At 41.1% G+C, this 21,217-nt stretch overlaps 1 protein-coding gene across 1 annotated transcript; it reads right to left on the minus strand.

Annotated features, from left to right (window-relative positions):
* Positions 1-1,984: 1,984 nt before the first annotated feature.
* On the minus strand, positions 1,985-20,591 carry xpo1a (exportin 1 (CRM1 homolog, yeast) a). The gene is made up of 26 exons (XM_030735562.1): positions 20,240-20,591; positions 19,981-20,068; positions 19,332-19,464; positions 19,042-19,143; positions 17,107-17,179; positions 16,927-16,988; positions 16,779-16,823; positions 16,503-16,684; positions 14,105-14,153; positions 13,886-14,005; positions 13,170-13,298; positions 11,797-11,955; positions 10,433-10,615; positions 9,970-10,108; positions 9,603-9,784; positions 9,326-9,482; positions 8,975-9,138; positions 8,642-8,776; positions 8,345-8,528; positions 7,937-8,043; positions 7,176-7,370; positions 6,901-7,069; positions 5,542-5,676; positions 3,669-3,828; positions 3,181-3,277; positions 1,985-2,773 (listed from the first exon to the last, which is right to left on the minus strand). Exons 3-26 carry the CDS (start codon positions 19,455-19,457, stop codon positions 2,627-2,629), a joined length of 3,201 nt encoding a protein of 1,066 aa, XP_030591422.1. The 5' UTR covers positions 19,458-19,464; positions 19,981-20,068; positions 20,240-20,591; the 3' UTR covers positions 1,985-2,626.
* Positions 20,592-21,217: the final 626 nt, after the last annotated feature.

The raw sequence follows: 21,217 nt of genomic DNA on the forward strand, positions 1-21,217 counted from the left end.
CACAGCATGTAGATCGTTCGGGACTTTACGTCCTCTCTCTACCACCACTTCGTTTTTCTTCGGCTGTCTCGCGATAACTTTCAAATGAAGTAACATTCACAACCTCTAATCACAATCTCAAGGGCAAATGGAGCGAAAACACCGCGTATTTCCATAAAAACGGATATTTAGGCTTTTATTTTTTTTAAACAAGCACAATTTGTATTGCTGTATTATAATATTTTGAGAAAAATATTTATCAATTTGCTGCCGTACTTTAAAAAAAATCAAATACCTTGTAATTCATTGTGTTACAGTTCAGTCATAGTAGGTTTAGTTAATTTAGTTTAATTAAATAATTGATTCAGTTCAAAGAGCAGAACATCACATTTGTTTAGGCAGTCTGCATCTGCTCTATGCATTTATTCCACTATGTGTGTGTATACCACTGTATTCAGAATATTGTCTGAGAGTAAAGGTTGGTCTGCACTGATACTTAAATGTATGCTTATGAAATCACCTTCAAAACCTAGGCAAACACACACCCTTATGTAAGTTAGAAATGTCCTTGTTTTTGATGGAAAAGCACATTTATTTTTGTTTTCTTTTTAGTGACAGTAAATGGATCAGAATTCTTGTAAATGATTAATGGAATCATTAATCATCAATCATTCATGATTTGTAATGGAATATATATGTAGGTGTACAGAGACCCATGTTCAGCAGCCATTACTCCTGTGTTCCAAAGGCACATTATGTTTATCGTGTTAAAAGCTAACTGATCACTGGAAAAAATCTTTCACAGATGACAACTGTTCTGATGCTTAAATGAGAAATATATTCCATTAGCATCTGCAGACTTAGGATTTGTGTGTTTGATTTTAGTAACAAAGTGGACAAAATAAATTTCTTCTGAAACTCAAAAGAGAATTCTTGTTCTTAGAGATTAAAGCTAATCGACACAGGACATGGCCAAAAACAGGATTTCATCTACAGTTTTGTACTGCTCTCTTCACACAGTAGTACTTTGAACAGAACGAGAAACAGTAGGCCCAACTGCATCAGCATCTCCAGAAACAAATATCTCACAGGTCCTTAACTGGTAGCTTTGCTAAATGGAATCTACAAGAAACAATATCTGTACAGAGATGATGCCAGGATGATGGAGGCAGAGGCATAAAGAAAAAGTAAGACAAGAGACTGTCTAATAATTTTGAGGCATTTGGGTCAAAATGTAGAATATTTGTGAGGCATAATTTATTTTACATCCAACAGAACAATGCAAGAGGGCTGCTTGATGCTACGTTTCAAACATCCATCCATCCATTATCTTCCTCTTATCTTTAGTTGGGTTGCAGTGGCAAAAGGCTAGGCAAACGTCCTTTACCCCAGCAACACTTTTCAGTTCCTCCTGGTGGATCCTGAGAACTTGGGCCAGATGAAATATACAATTTCTCTGGTGGACTTTGAGTTTATCCAGGGACTCTTCCCACTTGGGCATACCTAGATAATCTCCAAAGGAAGTTGCCCTTTCACACTGAAGAAATATAATGGCTGCTTTGGTTGTGGTGAAACAGGACTTTGTACAGGATAGGAAGGAGAAGGAGCGTTAGGAGGTAGTGAGAGAGAAGCAAATGCAGGAGTGTGGAGGTGAGAGTAAGGACTAAATTTAGGAACCATGATTGGTAAAAGGAGTGAGTGGGCTGATATGGAGAGAAGAAAGGTAAATATATTTTGTGTGCAGAAAGCCAGGTGTAAGGGAAGCAAGGCCATACATAGCAGCACCACAGTGGCTTTTTTAGTCTTGTGATTATTCATTTTAAAATTGCATGTCATGTGACATAGCAGCAGCACCTGGAGCTAATCTAAACCCTTTAGGTCATGGAGGTTAGGCTTAAGGGAAGAAGAGTGTCATACAGACTGTTTTGTAAAAATAGCCAACTTTATATTTTCAGAGTACTAAGCTTTACAAACAGGATGATACGCACACACTCATCCAAAAGCAGAGGAACCGAAGCCCCGACTTGATCAGAAAGCCAGAGCAAAAGAAAAAAAAAAAAACAAAAACAAAACAATAACCACACTGAAAAAAACAAAACAACAAACACAGGAAGCAAAGGAGTACAAATGGACCCCTTGAGCATCACATTCGTTCTGCACAGTGCACGGGGCACTTGTAAAACTGGAGCAATCTGTCACATAACCATTGCAAGTGTTTCAACATTATATATATATTACATATTAACAAGTAGGAAGGAAGGTGGAATAAGCATGTAGAAGGGTAAAAATAACCATTACTTCTTACCTCATGCAGATTTAAAAGAATGCATGGCCAAACATAAAGCTGTGATAGCAAGAAAGTAACAAAAGATGGCATGTTTCATTAACAATTTATATAAAATAAGCTGGTGGTTGGGTGGAATCTGTGCCAGAGTTGAGGGTAGTAATAAGGGGTGATTCTCATTTACATATTGACAATGATTTGGTCGACGTACAACCGAGTGCTGGGGTCCTTCCACTGAACCCCCCCATTCTCTTCTCAACACACTTGCACACAACCACACTTGGAAAGAAAACAACAGGAAATGTCTTTGCTCCCTATTGAACTTTCCCCCTTCGGAGTTGGTCTGTACACGCTGTGGTCGCTTCAGTCGCACATCTCCTCCGGCAGCTCGTGGGGGTTGAGGATGCCGGGCACAGACATCTGGAGCTTGTGTTTCTCCTCATGAGCTTGGCGTAGAGCCGCCTCTCTCTCCTCCAGGAAGAGGTCTGACGTGTCCTCACCAGCAAACTCCTGCAGGACCACACGAGCAGAGGGTTTGGGGCCTTAACTCCAGTTGGCTGTGCTGCTTAAAAACTTCCACACCAAAGCTTTTAAATGTTTCCAATAAGAATCAAGTGTCTGCAATGTTTTCATTGATGAATGATGTGTTTGTGCTTATGTAAATGTGAGCTAATACACAAGTTACTTGACGTGGGATCCAAGCTAAGAATCACTGTTCAGTGGCTCAGATGAAATTGTTTTGTGTTGCCAAATAGAACAATATGATCACCTTTTCTACAGCCTTTCTTTACTGAAAGTAGCTCATACACGATGCACATTAAACACTTAAAGAACCCTTGGTTTAGGCCTTCATATTTTTGGCACTTAAACCTTTCTCGGTCAGTCTCTAAGCTCCAGGATTTTTGCCATTTTCTCACCTTGATCTGCACAAGGAAGTCCCTTAGGTGCTCCTTAAAGGCTGGGATATCCTGATTGAGGCTGAACAGACCCGTTACAAACACCTTCACCTGGGCACTGGAGAGAAAACATTTAATGACCCTCAGGACTGGAAAGTGGAACTTATACAAAACAATATGTGCTGCAATTCTGCACAATTACAAGATATTTTTTTTTGTCCTCATATTCAATATACTAAAGCTGCTTCAAGTCTAATTGAATTTAAATGGAATTCATAATCGAGGCCTGGAGATTTCCAAATGTTTTGCTCAAACATCTAACCCCGTAAAAAACATTGTTTGAATCAAGCCAATTTTAAAAAGCACACCAAACATTTGTTGAAAATGTCTTATTTTTCTGCTTTCTTGTGTGTTTGTGTAACTCTTACTCTAAGAAAAGGCAGTAAATACCTCCAAATTAACCAAACACAAACAGCTCACACAATCCAACTGAGCTTCTGCTGACTTACTCTTGCAGGTGCGGGAAGGCTGTCTTCAGCAGGTTGGCGATGTACTCCTGAACATGTGCCTGATTGTTGGCTGGGCTTGCAGCACTCAGAGCAACACTTACTTTTCCCTCTTCCACCAGGTTAAACATGTAGGCCAAGATGGTAGCATGCATGGTTAGTCCTGGAGACAGGGCAGAAAAACAAGTTGATTATTTTGTTATCTGTGGCTCATGAAACTGGCTCCTGACCACAAAGTAAAAATGGGCATTATTGTATTTACATAAAAGGTCAAATTGGTAAGTATTTACACTGCTCAAAAAAATAAAGGGAACACTTAAACAACACAATATAACTCCAAGTAAATCAAACTTCTGTGAAATCAAACTGTCCACTTAGGAAGCAACACTGATTGGCAATCAATTTCACATGCAGTTGTGCAAATGGAATAGACAACAGGTGGAAATTATTGGCAATTAGCAAGACACACTCAAAAGAGTGGTTCTGCAGGTGGGGACCACAGACCACTTCTCAGTACCTATGCTTTCTGGCTGATGTTTTGGTCACTTTTGAATGTTGGTGGTGCTTTCACACTCGTGGTAGCATGAGACGGACTCTACAACCCACACAAGTGGCTCAGGTAGAGCAGCTCATCCAGGATGGCACATCAATGCGAGCTGTGGCAAGAAGGTTTGCTGTGTCTGTCAGCGTAGTGTCCAGAGGCTGGAGGCACTACCAGGAGACAGGCTAGTACACCAGGAGACGCGGAGGAGGCCATAGGAGGGCAACAACCCAGCAGCAGGACCGCTACCAGCGCCTCTGTGCAAGGAGGAACAGGAGGAGCACTGCCAGAGCCCTGCAAAATGACCTCCAGCAGGCCACAAATGTGCATGTGTCTGCACAAATGGTTAGAAACCGACTCCATGAAGATGGTATGAGGGCCCGACGTCCACAGATGGGGGTGCTCACAGCCCAACACCGTACAGGATGCTTGGCATTTGCCAGAGAACACCAGGATTGGCAAATTTGCCACTGTGCTCTTCACAGATGAAAGCAGGATCACACTGAGGACATGTGACAGAGTCTGGAGACGCCGTGGAGAGCGATCTGCTGCCTGCAACATCCTTCAGCATGACCGGTTTGGCAGTGGGTCAGTAATGCTGTGGGGGTGGCATTTCTTTGGAGGGCCGCACAGCCCTCCATGTGCTCGCCAGAGGTAGCATGACTGCCATTAGGTACTGAGATGAGATCCTCAGACCCCTTGTGAGACCATATGCTGGTGCGGTTGGCCCTGGGTTCCTCTTAATGCAGGACAATGCTAGACCTCATGTGGTTGGAATGTGTCAGCAGTTCCTGCACGATGAAGGCATTGAAGCTATGGACTGGCCCGCCCGTTCCCCAGAACTGAATCCGATTGAGCACATCTGGGACATCATGTCTCGCTCCATCCACCAACATCACGTTGCACCACAGACTGTCCAGGAGTTGGCGGATGCTTTAGTCCAGGTCTGGGAGGAGATCCCTCAGGAGACCATCCGCCACCTCATCAGGAGCATGCCCAGGCATTGCAGGGAGGTCATACAGGCACGTGGAGGCCACACACAATACTGAGCCTCATTTTGACTTATTTTAAGGACATTACATCAAAGTTGGATCAGCCTGTAGTGTGTTTTTCCACTTTAATTTTGTGTGTGACTCCAAATCCAGGCCTCCATTGGTTAATAAATTTGATTTCCATTGATGATTTTTTTGTTGTCAGCACATTCAACTTTGTACAGAACAAAGTATTCAATGAGAATATTTCATTCAGATCTAGGATGTGTTATTTGAGTGTTCCCTTTATTTTTTTTGAGCAGTGTATAAAGAGTGTGGCAATACATCTTCACAGTCTCTTTACCTGCAGTGTGAGATGTATCAGTGACCACAGAGAAGATGTGCTGCAGGATGTCACAGAAGTAGGTCTGGTAGAAGCTCTGTGCTGCTGCTTCCTCTGCAGACACATTCTGCAGGAGAGTGTAGAGGATCTGCAGACCTGCGAAAGAGGAGACGATGTTCTTTAGATCAGCAGAGATTTCACAACAATCTGCACCGGTTACTTACATCTGAGTACACATCAATTTTAAGCAAAACTAGAGCACAAATTAAAGAGCCAAATGCAGGATGAATATCATGGACTTCTTGATGCAGGCATCCACAAATTACTCATTTCCTGCATGTCAGTACTAATTTGTGTATCATTTATTTTGGAGTCCGTTACTTTTAATGTGGCCTGTTATGTTTATTTCCAGCTCCATATTTTTATTCTTGCACTCCACTAGAGTAAAAATACTAACCATGCATCATATTTTCAGCTGTTAAAAATCCTTATCCTATTCTTACTCATCTTGTATTGATCCTCAGTACATCCTTTCAAACTGTTCATTTTAGCTCCTCTCTCTTTTAGCCAGTTTTATACTGATTGGCTGCCTCTTGCAAATGAACAGCTGGTGGCTCATCTAATCAGTCCCAGAGCTGATCACATTAGGGATATCTGCTCTCACTGACATTACCTTGAGCCAAGAGCCGAAAAAACAAACAAAAAAAACAACCCAAAACAAGCCCCGTGAGACGACTGTTTCTTGTGATTTGGTGCTAAATAAATAAAATGGAACTGAACAAAACAAAAAAGTATGTCAGTGTTTAGAGAAGTCTGAGCTTTTTGTTCACAGGTTTTTACCTGTACATACAATGACCTCATGATGTGAAACTTTGGCCATGTTTAATAAGGACAGCCATTGTTGTGATAATATGTATAACAGAAAATAAGGAAACACATGATAGGTCGCCTTAAAACTTTAATATTTTTAACCTAGAAGACTTGATTTTAAATCACAACTCTGTATTTAGTTCCTAAAATAAATCCTGGGTTTGAGCCACATAAACCTCTCCGTTCTTAAAGCTAAAACACTGTTGGAGGTAAAATGTAACTACAAAAATCTTTTTTTAGCTGTGCAAAAAAAGTACATCTTTCTTCAAAAAGTTTTTGAATATACTCTGTCTAGCTACACTCAGTAATTAGATGGTAATAAGCTATTCATTGCTCTATTTTATTCTTATTAACCCTTTAAGAGTGGAACAGTTCAGCTGGCTGAATATACAAAAACGTGCTGTAATAATGAACTGGCTTCTTTATTGCCAAAGCAGTTCAGTAGATACTTTTGGTTTTCCCTGTGTTGTGTTAACTTGCTCTAACAGGGTGAGTATTTTCAGTTCAGACCTGTGTCGGCCACATTCCTCATCGTATGTTTGAATGCCCAGATGATTGAGTCTAGGATCAGTTTGAACTGGGCCGGGGCGATGGACAGGAAGGCTGGGAAGCACTGGGAGGTGGCAGCTTGAAGGAGGTAGAAGAAATGGGTTCTGTGTTCTGGGAATTCTTCAAAGTCCTGATGGCACAAACGGAAAACATGGATGGGCTAAAAATCAGCAACTTTGCAACTTTCAATTTTTTGTTGTATTCCATCCAGTGCAGTTAAATCAACTCAGTTAAACCTTGTTGATCATGTTCAGAGTGCACTCGAAGACAGCGTCAAAGATCATGGGGATTTCTCCCGTGATGTGGACTCCCAACTTGTTGACAATGGTTGCCATGGTGCTGAGGACCTCGGGCTCCCGGGCAGCCGGGACGTTCCTCTGGTAGTCTATGAGCACAGCTTCCAGCAGGGGGGGTACAAAGTTCTCTGCCACCTGAACCACAGGAACAGCACACATTTATGTTTAACATAAATGTTTAGAAAATCTTAAATAGTTTTTCAGTATAGCACATCATTAACTACCGGAGCCTAAAAATATATAACCAGAAGATAGAAATTGACAATTCTACAACGATTTGCTACATTTGACTTCACCATGATATACTATAGTTAAACATTTTGTTAACAAAAAAGATCCTGCCAAGAAAAATGGTGTGAAATCTCATTTATTTTAATGTGCGCTGTAGCTTCAAGGTAACCGTAGCGCTCATGTTCCAGGGACACTGGTAGTTGTGCTTTTGAATGAACATGTTTTGGTCACACTTTCTAATTTTAGCTTTTAATTACACACATTATGACTGTTGTTTCTGAGGAAAAAAAAAAACCTGGGCATACATCCAAAACAGTTATTAGTTTTCAGTTGGTTAGCAGCACCGTTTGTCTTTTCATTGCTGAATGAATGCAGAGGGAGCTGCTCAAAACAGAAGTGGCCATAAACACAGATTTGAATCTCTTTCATTAGAGAACAGACTGGAGGGAACTAAACAAGGCCAAGCTCACCATCTGAGGGTCGTTGGAGCGACTGACCCAGCCGGAGATTAATTTTAGCGTCTCTCTCTTTACGGTCCTCATACTTCTAATCAGAGGCTGCTTTGTCACCATCTCACCTGTACAAATGAGAAACACCAACAAGTCTAAGAGGCTGACAAAGAAACACATACAAAGAGGTAAAACATTCGAGGATTTCATTGCACGTTATTTTGATTTTTTTGGTCTCAAAGGATAAATCATCAACGTGATTTGCTGGTTACGTTGTCACACCAGTGATGTTGTGTGTCTGAATACCAATTTTTCTTTGCTACTTTATGTTTTTATAGGGTGAGCTAACAGATTACTTGCCTTTTACTGATAAGGCTCAAACATTACTCTGGTTGAGGTAACAAATTCAGGGAGAGGACAGGAGCTCACCATTGCTCTGGACGGCTGAGGAGATGTTTTCACTTAGACATTTATAGACGTTAAGCATATCCAGGTAGATGCGTCCCAGCTGGACAACAAAAGGATGACCAACAGCTTTACAGGCTCTGACGTTCGTCTTGAGGATGCTGCCCAGCTGACGCACCGTCTCCGCATCCTTCAGGATGTCCACATTCTGTAGCACAAAGTCCATGTTAAAAATTTAGCACACACCACCAAAATGGCAGAAGTGGGCTGCAGGCTTTCTTATTGAGAATGTAAGAGCACTAACATGTCACATGTCCTCACCTTAGTGGCCTGCTGGATGATGCTGTCCCACACCTGATTAGGCAGCAGCATGTACTTCTCTATCAGAAGCTCTTGAACAGCCTGATCTGTCTGAGCTCCAATCATGTAGCCCACGGCCTCATAAAATGTATGGACCTGTACACAAAGATGGGGCCGGGCTTGAGTCTAACAGACCTTTGACAACATGCAGGTTTGGAAAAATAGCAAACCTAAAGTTCTACAGCAAAACACAATTTCCATCCCCTGAAAGTTTGACAGACACTGAGAATCCAAAACTTAAACTGTTCCACAGCTGAACCATGTGAATAAGTGCAGAGACTGGGCGGGGCTCACCTGCTGAGGCTGCAAGTCACAAATGATGGTGTTGATGTTGTTCAGAATCTCGTCTATGAAGGGCATCACCTCTCCCACTTGAACCTGCACAAAATGTCGGCGACACTTCTGGGCTATCTTGATGAAGGTGTCACATGCCATGTCCTGCACGCCATCGTGAGTCTCTGTGCAAGGAAGAAGAGGATAAGCCAACAAAATCATGATAAGCTTCATGGACTGACAGCTGTCATATGAGATTTCAGGTAACAGTGGTATCTCAGAGAGATCACCTCTAAGTGTTCACATCTGTTTTAACACTCTCTTTACACCAAGCATCAGAACTGTACATGAAATCAGCATTAAATATCTCACCATGCATGAACTCAAACAGCTTGTTGACAACCGTCTTGAGGAACTTCCAGTGGGCTCGCAAGAAGCGAGGATACTGACCCACGATGTACATGATGTTTGACGCTATTATGGCCTTGTTGTCTTTGCCTCTTTTCTGCTCACACAAGCCAAGCAGGTCCTGCGAATTTAACACGTTAGTTTAATGTTGTTTGGAGTTAAACAGGCGGACGTCATCTAAATAAATATTTCAGTCACACAGCCATACTGTGTTAATGACAAACGACACAGTATGTCTTACCTTGATGACGGTCACCAGGAACCTCTTTTCATCCTCCTCGTGCATTGCTCCACTGATGGAGCCAATGGCCCAGCACAGCATGTTCAGGTTTCTCCACGACCACTCGGTGCCGTTCACCTGGTTGTGAAGCTTCTCCGTCATGATGCGCTCAGTATCAGCATAGTCCAGATGAGTCAGATACACTGTGCACAAATAAGAGTTCAGTGGGTTAATGAGTACACAGTGCCAAGATGACCAGTAGCCAGTAAGTGCTACTGACCACTAACTACTAAGTGCTACTGAACTATAAACTGTATAATTCAAGACTGTTTTCTCTGTTAGGACCTGAAGCAAAACCCTGCATTCACAGTGACTGGTACCAACTTACCAAGCGTCTCTCTCATGTTCTTGTAAAGGTTGATTGCGTCGGTGTCCTTCATGAACTCCCTGACCACTTCACCCTGATCATTCTCCACCACAAGCACTTCTTCTGGTTTGGCCATACGGCTCACCATCAGCAAACGCACCTGAAAAAAAGATGAGGAGTACAAACACCCTCTGATTAAGCCAACTGGACTCATTGAGTTTTTCTGAGAACAGTGTAAGAAAACTTTTTTTTTTTTTTTTTTTTTTTTTAAACATGTTTGCATGAATTTAACGCCATCAAGTTAAAAAGGAGGAATCACTATTCATTAACAAAATGATTGTAAAGCTGAACAACAAAATCATAAGCTTTGGATTTGGGACAAAATTGTGCAGCTCTTTTATCCACTGTGGGGAAACTAACACCTCGAGTTTGACATTTCGAGAATACAATCTGTGTGTATGCGTATGTATAATGATGATCTAACCTGGGAGAGCACAGGTAGGTACAGGTGTCTGCGTGGTGGGACATCAGACAGCAGTGGAGTGCTGGAGGTAGGGAAGGGACTCTCCCTGTAGAGTTCAGCTGCCAGGTGGTTCCAGTATTCCAGACAGATCTTAAAGATCTCCGTCTCCTCCACCTCTGACACCAGCAGCATGTAGTGCAGGGCCTTCAGACAGGACAAAGCGTAGTGAGGTCAGACAACTTTAAATGTCACTTGACAAAAATGAAGGGCTGGCAGTGACTCAAGCTATTTCTTTTTAATTTAGGGATTATTATTTCATTGCTGTTCTGGTCGGGATCCACTGACTGCTTCAAAGATGCTGCTAGGTTAAAGTGACACAGTAACAGGCAGAACATAGGCTAATATTTTGTTTCCATGAATTATGTTTGAGAATGTCGAAATCATCCTAAATTATATAATTCTGCAGGTAAATGTTGTATCCAACCTCATTACTACCGGAAAATAAAGAATCAGCCAATCAGAGAAGCTCAAAAAACCGACTGTCAAAGAAAATATTCTGGCTTCTTCAGAGGCTCACAGGAAAAGACTGACTGATAAAACACTTAACAGTAGTTTTATACATTTTTATTGTGTATCAAAGAGTAAGCGACGAGAACTATTTTCTGGGATCAACAGGATCTCAGGTGCATCTGTAAAAATGTTTATCGCAGAAAGTCAGAGCAGCTCAGGTTGTTTCACTTATTTTTGACCAAATCTCACACAGTACGCCCCAATTGTTTTAAACACAATTAAGTAGCCTTCACTGGATATTCACACACTATATTATAAATACAGTATATCATATAAGAATAATAAAATGGTACTGTTTATAATTTGAATACAGTCTCCCTTTTTGCCTTTAAGGAGCCTTTTCATTTCCTGGTCCACTCGCCTGTGGTGTCTTATAGTTCATAGAATGACTACAGAGTTCCAAACACAGAAGTGATTGGGTTCCTCTGTTGCTCTCGGTCTAACCACAGCAGAAATCAAACAAACAGTCTTTCATGGTTAAATTGCTGTACAGATTGTTGCTCGTTCCTGTGCTGCTCTCATCCTCCACATTTCACAGAACAATTAACCATGTGAACTCATTTAAGTGGAAAACGGAAAGGTGGTCCTTCCCACTGTAGCGGCTTCTAAATGTATGTCATTGCAAAGGTCTAATCAGGACACCAGAGATGAGGAGGGGGGAAAAAAAGCAGTCACCTGATACAAAAGAAGATGCCAACACAGACAATGTGACTGTAAGTCACAATCTGAGAGTTCCCCTTCTTCGTGACATAGAACCAAAAATCAATGAACAGTGAAAACGTTGTTGTCCACGTGGCTCTGTGTCGTCCACCTACCTCCATGAGTGTCTCACGTAGGTTGGGCCTTTTCTCAATCAGCTGGCCATGTTCTTTGAGGAAGGTGCAGAGGAACAGGCTCAGGTTCTGAATAAAGTTCTGCTCGTCATCCTTCCCGTTGGCGTAGGCCACTCTGATGTTTGTGTTCAAAGGCAGCATCTGACCAGAGCACAAAACATTGCTTCAAAACCGCAGATTTATTTATTTACCCTCAAACTTTATTTCATTGTACCTGTTTTTGGCCTAACTGCATCCATTTGGGGTTTTGTTTGAGGACACCACATTTACTGTAAATACGTTTAGTCTTACACACTCATGAGACCACCCAAGATAAAAGTTTCATCTAAACTAGAAGAAAAAAAAAAAGGATCACAAGCTATAACAGAAACACTGCCTGTTGGGTAAATGCTATAAGACATGAATACATGACATGAAAATGCCCCTGAGAGTGACTTTTTAATGCGTTTTAAAGTTTAGAATGAATATTATATAACATAATGAACAGTTTTAAATATAACTTTAGTGGTCTGACCTTTTCTGGTCATTAAAAACACCCTGAGCTTATAGGCACTGCATTTTAAAATGTCACACAGGAAAAGTTTTGGTGCCATGTAACAGCTCCACAGAAAACTTATGCACCAGGATCATTAGACAGTCTTGGTCAAATTAGGAGAAACTGCAGGCAGGGAGAGGCTGATGGTGAGTACAGAGACTCTTTGGAGTGGATGAAAATGTTGACTTATCAAAGAAGAGTTTAATTGTTTGTTAGGGTTCATTTGAACTATTTGTGCATACAGATATACAAAGTGAAAATGAGCTACAACATCACTGCAACTGTTAGTAAATCCTTGATTTATAACAGAAGAGAAAATAGAGCATTACTGTGAAACAGAATGCAGCACAATCTTTGTACATCAGTTCTGCTGACTTGCTACAGCACAGTTTGTAAGTCTGCTCAATATTTCAGACACCATAATAGTATTCTACAGCGCTGTGATTATTACACATTTCATTCAGAAAAGCCTTTGCTCATGCAATGCCCTTAGAAAGGATTAACCTGTCACTTTAGCCTCAGGCACTCTGTCAAACCACAGTCTACCAAAGAGACCACACCTGCGCCAGCGCATTCAAAATATACAACACAGTGAAAGGAGCTGGTTTCACTGTGACTAAAACCTTACACTGAATGTGTGTCAGATCTTTCACAGAGAAACATTTGACAGTCTGTGCTGCTCCTGACCTTGTGTGCAGGAAGACGGTTACAGAACAGTGTGTTTTGTGTGTAATAACTCAGCAGGCACTTGTAAGCGTGTCGTAACACTGAATGCAATTAACACAAGAAGCACTCAAACTAATTGGGTGCGAGTGCGTACCTGTTTGAGCTGGCACATGGTGAGGGTAAAGAGGTTGACGAACTGCTCTTCATACTGGTTGACGCTCACACCAGCGATCTCAGTCAGACATTTCAGGGTCACGTTGCGAAACATGGGCACATTCAAGAACTGAAAGAAAAAATAAAATAAATCAGGTCAGTGCCTGATGCCTGTTTCATAGTCCTACTTGTATTGTTTTTCTTGCTCATACAATTTGTGAAGAAATACATTTCTTACATGAAGTCAAGCTGGCTGGTTAACAGCCCTGACTGCAGGCTGTTAACAACTCTGACAGTGACACAGGCTCACAATGTGTCAGATAAATTTGCTGATTTTATAATCAGTATCTTGCACCCACTGCTTTATATGCATGTAATAGCTGTGAATGCTGTCTGACCAAAGTGATGACACAACCAGCTCTGTATAAATGGCAGGACTTCCGCAGTATCATTCCTCTGCTCGTTATACTTCTGCAAGCTGAACCATAATTAGGTCAAACTTGGAGAATATTTCTTCCTTTGGGAATATTTAATTGTGGGCGGGATCACTTTGAACTGATTTACTTTACTAGCATTTGTTCTTAGATACCTCAGTTATCCATCTAACTGACCTTACCATGAACCTACCATGCCATTAGCAAAGTAAAAACAGACCCATGAACATACTTCAGTCCCTTTGCAAGTTTTTATTCACTGAATGAATGTCAGCTGGTTTACCTTGTAGACCAGTGTGCTGATGAGTTTTGTCTCGAAGATGTAACCTAAAGGAATCCAATTCAAGAAGCGGAGGAGAGTCTCCAGGGTGGCGTGGACCAGTGGGGCATTTTGGGAATTTTCCTACGGAGAATGATAACATCCATCTAAAGTATTGAAGTTTAAAAACACGAAAAAAAAAAAAAAAAAAAAAAAGCAAGAGTCTGATATTTGTTTGCTTACCATTACAAACTGGCACAGCTGGAATATTTGGGAGAACTCGTTGCACATGCTGACAGGAGAAAGGGAAAAAAAAAAAGAAGTACCGTATTTTCCGGAGTATAAGTCGCACTTTTTTTCATAGTTTGGCTGGGGGTGCGACCTATACTCCGGAGCGACGTATATGTGACATTTATAACACATGAACCAAAATACTCCAGCCACTTGACATCTCCGTGAACTGCAGCTTTAAGGCAGTCTTGCGTAACCTGTGGGCGCAGTGGATGATGGATGGAGAGCACAGCTTAACGGCAACTGGGAGAATGCGCCACCCAACTTTCCTGGAAGTCATTGGATGGATCAAGAAAACATGGGCTTCAGTGACAAACCATCCTGTTGGGATTCAGAAAGGCTGGAATAATTGGAACTGCAGCTGACGACGAGTCTGACTAACGCGACACAGAAGAGGAAGCGGCGCTTCGTCTACGGAGTGTACGGAATTGTTTAGAAGTGACACCGAGGATGAAGAATTCAATGGATTGATGGTTTGGTTAACTTGTTAGTATGTTCTTTATGCTATGGCTATCTGAATAACTTAATGTTACGTTAACATACTGTAGCGATTCTCTTAGTTAGAGAGCGTGTTGATGTTGTGGGATTTCGGACTGTTCGGGAGGTTCGTGAAGGCAGCATGGGGAGAGAGAAAAAGACCGAGAGCTTGCCTGTGTGTGTGTTGCTGTTCCGCTGTTGTAGTTGTGGTTGGCGTGGCTGTGGCCTACAGCAGCCGTTTTTCTGTTAATAAAGACGACCTTTGTTGTGAATATCGCCGACTTTGGAAGTGTGTTTACAACGTAACAATACCGAACACGTGTTCGTTGTGCGTCATGTAGCTGAATGTGCAACGTTAGCATAACGTAGGTGTAACCGTGTTCGTCCTGTTCTTTAATCCATTATTATTTTAAATTGCCGTTCAAGATGGAATTTCTGCTCTGGGTCTCGGATTCTATCACCCCCCCCCCCCCAAAAAAAGTGCGACTTATAGTCCAGTGCGACCTATATATGTTTTTTTCTTCTTTATTATGCATTTTTTGGCTGGTGCGACCTATACTCCGGAGCGACGTATAGTCCGAAAAATACGGTAGTTGTCACTTTCATGTCTAAAGCTGGGCAGAAATGTAATGTGTCACCCATTAACTGGTTTCCCCAAACAATTTTAAGAGTCTAGCTGGTGTGTGACACCTGATCAGGTAACTAAATGATCACCGGTCTGACTGTGAGTTGACCACATGAATTTCTCACTTGTAAGAAATTTTCTCATTTACAATTTTGAGAGATACAGCTATGACATTTTTTTTTTTTTTTAATTTCCATGTATTTGTGGATTGAGCTTTTTAACAATTTCTTTAGTTACTATGGAACTGCAGCACGTAAAAATGTAAAGATAATAGAGGAATGTTACATTGTGTTTTAGGCATCTCAGGTGATAGGCAGTAGACACTGATCAATTGATCAGTTTGGATTTTTTTTAAATTCAAATTTGTTTTCTAGTCAAATGTGGCTTTTATGTTCATTAAAAGTTATTTTCTGTTGTTTGCAAGGAATAAAAAATTCTAAGTAATTTGTTTTAGTCACATAAATCATATCATTATGGCCTCTTTCTAAACTAAATTCTGTTTAAAGTACACAGTCTCACTCAACACTACAGTTTTGGCCACAACATGTAAAACTGTATTACCCTTAATTAAATTTACTATATTATATACAACATACATTAGTAACCACATGGGAAATCACATTTATGGAACTGCACACGAGATGGTGAGTTAAAAAGTTGCACAAAAGCCTTTCAAACCACAGAAAATCTATTTCTTTTGTAGGAAAAATTATAAATAAAATGCCTATTGTGCACAATGTGCAAAAAGACAGCATTTCCATAGTGCAAAAGTACAGTCAAAGTCCTTTCAGAGAAACAAAGTCAGACATTACTTTTAAAACACAGACAGATCCGAATAAATTTGAGTTCTATTTCTTCTCATTTTCAGTACAATAACAGAGCGATCCAGTCACAGTTCGGTTAACCGTGGCTTCTACACTGTGGTTATCGGTTAACCACGGTGAACCGTTACTCCTCTAAAATCCATATGAATTCTACAATCTAACCTGTATGCTTTGGCCTGCAGTACGGCTGATTAAAAATGTAGTGCAAGTCAAGAGAATGCACCACATTAACAAAATCTGACATCTCTAACTGTGGCTGAAACCGAAGTGCTGGCTTTTCCATTAATGCACTTTAAACTCATCACCGAAAGGCAAATATCACCTGTTTTTCTTCTTCTTTCAGTACGCAGTGCTCAAATGTAAGCCTGGACTTCCACTATTTGCTCAGCGTAAGTTATACAGTATATCAGATTTGATTAGTTACCTGTCTTTGAGGTGCTTGGCCTTCACTTGGGTCATCTGACCACTGGAGAAGTCAAAAACCTCCTCACTGAGCAGTTTGAGGATGATCATGTTGTTCTGACAGAGGCTCTCACTGGTGCGACTCGCACCCACAATATCACTGATAAAGGTGGGCCAGTGTTTGGGCCATTCCTGCTTCAGGATCTAAGAGTCCAGAAATGAAAAGCTTATCAGCATCACTGCTTCATGTCAAATGTTATTACTGTACCTCACATCAAACAATCAAACACATATTTACCTGTACAAGGATCATGTTGAGTTTTGAAATGTATACTCCCTCTTTCTGCAAACAAACATAAAAACAGTGACATCAGTGTTAAGCAGCACAGAGACCATTAGAATGACATGGCTTTTGTAAGTGCACCCTATCATACAAGATGCCTTACCTCCATGTTTGCAGCATCAGACGAAGTCTTGATAATTAACCCAACAACATATTTCTTGATTCCTGAAAACACAGCAGTGTGTCTTTATTTGCAGAAAACACAACACCTCCCAGACGAACAACACATCTGAGAAAGAAAAACACACTGATAACCTAATTAATGTCATTAGATTGATTTTACCTTCACACTGATTCCTGGGAAGAATCTTCCAGCGTGTTTTGATGACTGACTCCAGAATCTGCAGCGCATAATACTAAAGAGGAAATAAACGAGATGTTTGAGAGCACTGAAAATATGCAATCCTTTCATCAAGATTTAACAAGCAAAAACAAGAGCTAACCTCAGTAGAGTCTTTGCACTGTCATGTCTCCTCGGTGACCCCATGTGGACAGCTTTGTGCAGCCCAAAATTGATGACCCATGGTCTTTAGACATAGATATTACTGGGGCTGTCAACGAATATTCTAAATTCAATTATGTAATGGAATTGACAAAATAATTAGACATTCGATTGTGCAAATTAATATTTGATTGTGGAAGGAGAAAAATCCGCTGTGGAGGTGCAGCCCTGGCTGCTTCAAACTTTAGATACACAGCTACTGGTGCGAGTGAGAGTTGGCCTACTGTAATAAGTGAACTGAAGGGGATGGCTCAGCTGAACTACTTTAGATAAACAGTCTTAACCCTTAACATATGTTTGGTGATTTTTTTTAAAACCCTATTTAGTCTGAGTTAATCTTTCAGGATGTTTTTATAGGTGAAATAAAATCGTTGTAACTAACAGTAGCCTAAAGCCTGCTTTAGATTTCTGCAGTTAATCCTACAACGTAACTTGTTCAAGTTGCCGACATCGTTTCCAGCATTTATGCTTGTGTGTGGGGCATTATGTGTTAGTTACCATGTGAACGTGTCCCGGTGTTTTGTATACCTGTGCCAGTCGATAGACACAAATGAAATGCTGGGACTTTTTTCCCCTCTTGGGTCGCCACTCTGTTGTGGTTAGTTTGTCTATCCCCTCCCCGTGCTGGTTTTCAACAACCACCACGTGGTAACGACTGCAGAGAATTCACAACGGAGCTCTGCAACACAGTGATTTACACCCACAGTTTGGGGAAAAGTTGGATTTTGCTCAACTGACGGCACAACAGCGGAACTTTAATTGTGCTGATTGAATCATGAATTAGCAAGTGAGAAAAACTTCAGGCAGCGCCCGCTCCTGATGGTTTGATTATTTCCTGATATATATTGAAAGAAGCCTTTTTTGTTCAGTGCAGTGAATGTCCATTCTATAGAACATACCCTAATTATTTTATTTGGTTATTTGGTAATGTGTAGTTATGTAGACGGCATAAAAGATGTTTGCTGAAATACATGCACCACTATTTATGTCTCTCGTGCTAGTCTGCCCCCTTGGGAGTGTGTGATATTCAAGCGGTTTGAACCTGTGTGTCTGTGTCTCTCTCTCTCCCTCTCTCTCTCTTTTTTTTTTTAATATAAACAATAATCTGCCATGACCTTTGGTCAGTTTTGACAAGTAAAAAAACGAAATGTGGACTTCAGCTGCACCTTTAGTCATTATCCTTTCATGGAATCAACAGCACTGTAAGTAATTAACTATACTGTTAAAAAAGGACACATTCAACATTTGCACCGCTTGAGCCCTACTAATTAAGCATTTAACTCTCTAGCAACAGCAGCTGTGTGTGTGCTTCAGACCAAAGGCAAATAAGTGTGCATAGTTAGCACAGTCTGAATCATTATTTTTGCACAAACGGAGACAGCAGCAATGCCAATAGGAAGCCCAAAATATAAACATTTTGACAGCACTGACCACCGAAGATAACATCACAGGAAAGCCATTACATCTGTGATGCAACCAAAAAAAAAAAGACACCGTGTAAGTCTGTAGATAACTGCTGATTTAAAGACAGCAAGGGAGTGTCCAATAACTGGAGAATAAACACTAGAGCTAAAGCATAGTGATTTCTCACACCTCGCCTCCCTGAAAGCCTCAGTCTGATGGGGATAAAGTGATTATTACACTGGGCCTCAGCAATGTAATAATGTAGCTGTTGAAGGTCCATACCTTTCCTCTATACACACTTGCTACGCTCACCTTAGTTTTCATGTTCTGAGAGAACTCCAGGATGGTATCAACCCTCGTCCATGCATCAGGGTGGTCCTTCAAGTTTGTGAGCACTTCCTGGGCCACTCGTTGCTACAACAGAGTAACACAGTATCTGTTTAAGGTTTACATCATCTTAAAGTATACTTCATCTAAGTTGACATGCATTTAAATTCTAATGACACAGTCTTATTTGTGTCAGGACAACTGCCAAAACCCATGAGGGACTTGAATATGAGCATGCAGCAGTGCTTTGAACATGAAACCTGTACAAAACACACCTGGGAACCGATGTCATGATACATGGAGTTGACAACATTGTCCAACAGGTTTATGTCCAATTTCTGGCTGAAGTCCAGCAGTTGTCTGGCTGGGTGATCTGCCAACATTGTCATTTCTGCTGGCATAGAGATTCTGACAGAGAGAGAAACGATTTAATCTTCAATCCCAACAGCATCCCTTGGGACTAGTAACAAAGGAAATACTAAACACAGAAAAAAAATACACTGGAATCTGGAGTACAAGTGCTTAAAAACTTCAAGTGTTGAAAATTTACACTGCAAATAGTATTAAACAAACTTGGCAAGTGGAACTTAAATACATATTGGAATCGAAAACCAATGTTCTGGAAGACAAATATTCATGTTTAATCGAAAACGGGTTACTCCGGTTCTGCCAGGCCCTCGTGGTAGTTATGACAAGCCATAAACTGGCGACACACAACAGCGCCGCCACCTAGAAAACTGATTACACAGAGCTGCACTCAACCCAGCTCCACTTGCCATTTATGGGCGCAATTAAAGGTACCAGTCCACGGAGTACAGTAACTTATATCACGTTTGGTTTTGTGTAGCCAGTAGTTAACGCCCACAGTGGTTAGTTTTAAACCCTAATGTTAGCCTGAATAAGTGGTGATCAGGTGCGACTTACCTGATAGGTGGTGTCCGCTCGTCGAAAACTAGTAATGGTTTTAATTTTAGTTGTAGCTGAAGGCTGATATATCAATCCGCTGAATACGCTGTAAACAAATATGTAGCGTTATCTCATGGCACACGTTTACGTTACGCTGCCCTTAAAAGTCGTTAGCCAAAAGCTAATATTAGCTTTCCTCGATTACACCAACAGCCGTAATTTTAAAATGCTGTTACGCTGGAAAGTTATCGATTTCTAGCGATATATTAGAGCCTACCCAATGTTCCTTATCCTCAGCCACTCTGAAGCATAACTCATGAGATAGCAATTACATCCGTCCAGGCTAATAGCAACTTAGCATGCTAACGCAAAAGTCAATGATTAAGGTCCGCTGGCTAATGTAACATTAAGCTAAGCTAACACTAGAGTTTCACGGAGTCAGACTTGTAGTCGTATTCCGGGTCACAAAGTGAAAGAATCTCGTTTTATTTCTGGTTCTGTTCGCACACACTGTTGGGAAGCAAGAATGTTTTAGTGCGTGCAAATGTGCTCTTCCTCTAAGCTCACGCTTCCAACCACGGACCGGTTAAAACCGGTTGAGACCGGGATATTCATTCTCGGTGTTTCGACCCGCCGCGCGGCGCGTAAAATTTGGACTAAGTACCCGCCTATTGAGCACCTAATTGGTACAGCCATGGATGTCGTCACGCTTTGTCATGGGCCGTTCGCAGCTGTCAGTCGGGCTCATCGCCCTCCCCCTGTGTTTATTATAGTCTGACCTCTGTTAATTAAATGCCCAAAACAACAATAATCACTTAAATTCTTAATCAAATTACACGATTTTTAGTTTTTAAATAACTGGCTTTTTTCTTCACAGTTCATCGTGACATAAACAAGGTCACTGTGACCAGGAAAACCAGTGAATGAAATATTTCATATAGCAATAAATCTTTTATCCAAGGCCAGTACAAAAAAGGAGACCCATTGATAAATTACGTTTTTTTTTTTGTTTTTTTTTCACAGAGAGATGAAATGATGACGTGCTAAAAGAACAGACGTATACATGTATGTGGGGTGGCTGTGGCTCAGGACATAAAGGAAATCATCTACTAATTGGAAGGTTGGTGGTTTGATTCCTGGCTGCTCCAGACTGCATGCCAAGATATCCTTGGGCAAGACTGAACCCCAAGTTGCTCTCCAATGCAACTGTCAAGAGTGTGAATGTGTGTTAATGTGAGATAGAAAGCACTCTGAA

The sequence above is a fragment of the Archocentrus centrarchus genome, chromosome 1 (assembly GCF_007364275.1).
Source record: "Archocentrus centrarchus isolate MPI-CPG fArcCen1 chromosome 1, fArcCen1, whole genome shotgun sequence".
NCBI lineage: Eukaryota > Metazoa > Chordata > Actinopteri > Cichliformes > Cichlidae > Archocentrus > Archocentrus centrarchus.

Coding starts and splice junctions, on each gene's coding strand:
- xpo1a (XM_030735562.1), bottom strand. CDS start 19,457: ATGCCAGCAGAAATGACAATGTTGGCAGATCACCCAGCCAGACAACTG. Junction 16,989..17,106: donor TCCCAGGAATCAGTGTGAAG/GTAAAATCAATC, acceptor CTGTGTTTTCAG/GAATCAAGAAATATGTTGTT. Junction 2,774..3,180: donor ACTTCCTTGTGCAGATCAAG/GTGAGAAAATGG, acceptor GTGGTCCTGCAG/GAGTTTGCTGGTGAGGACAC.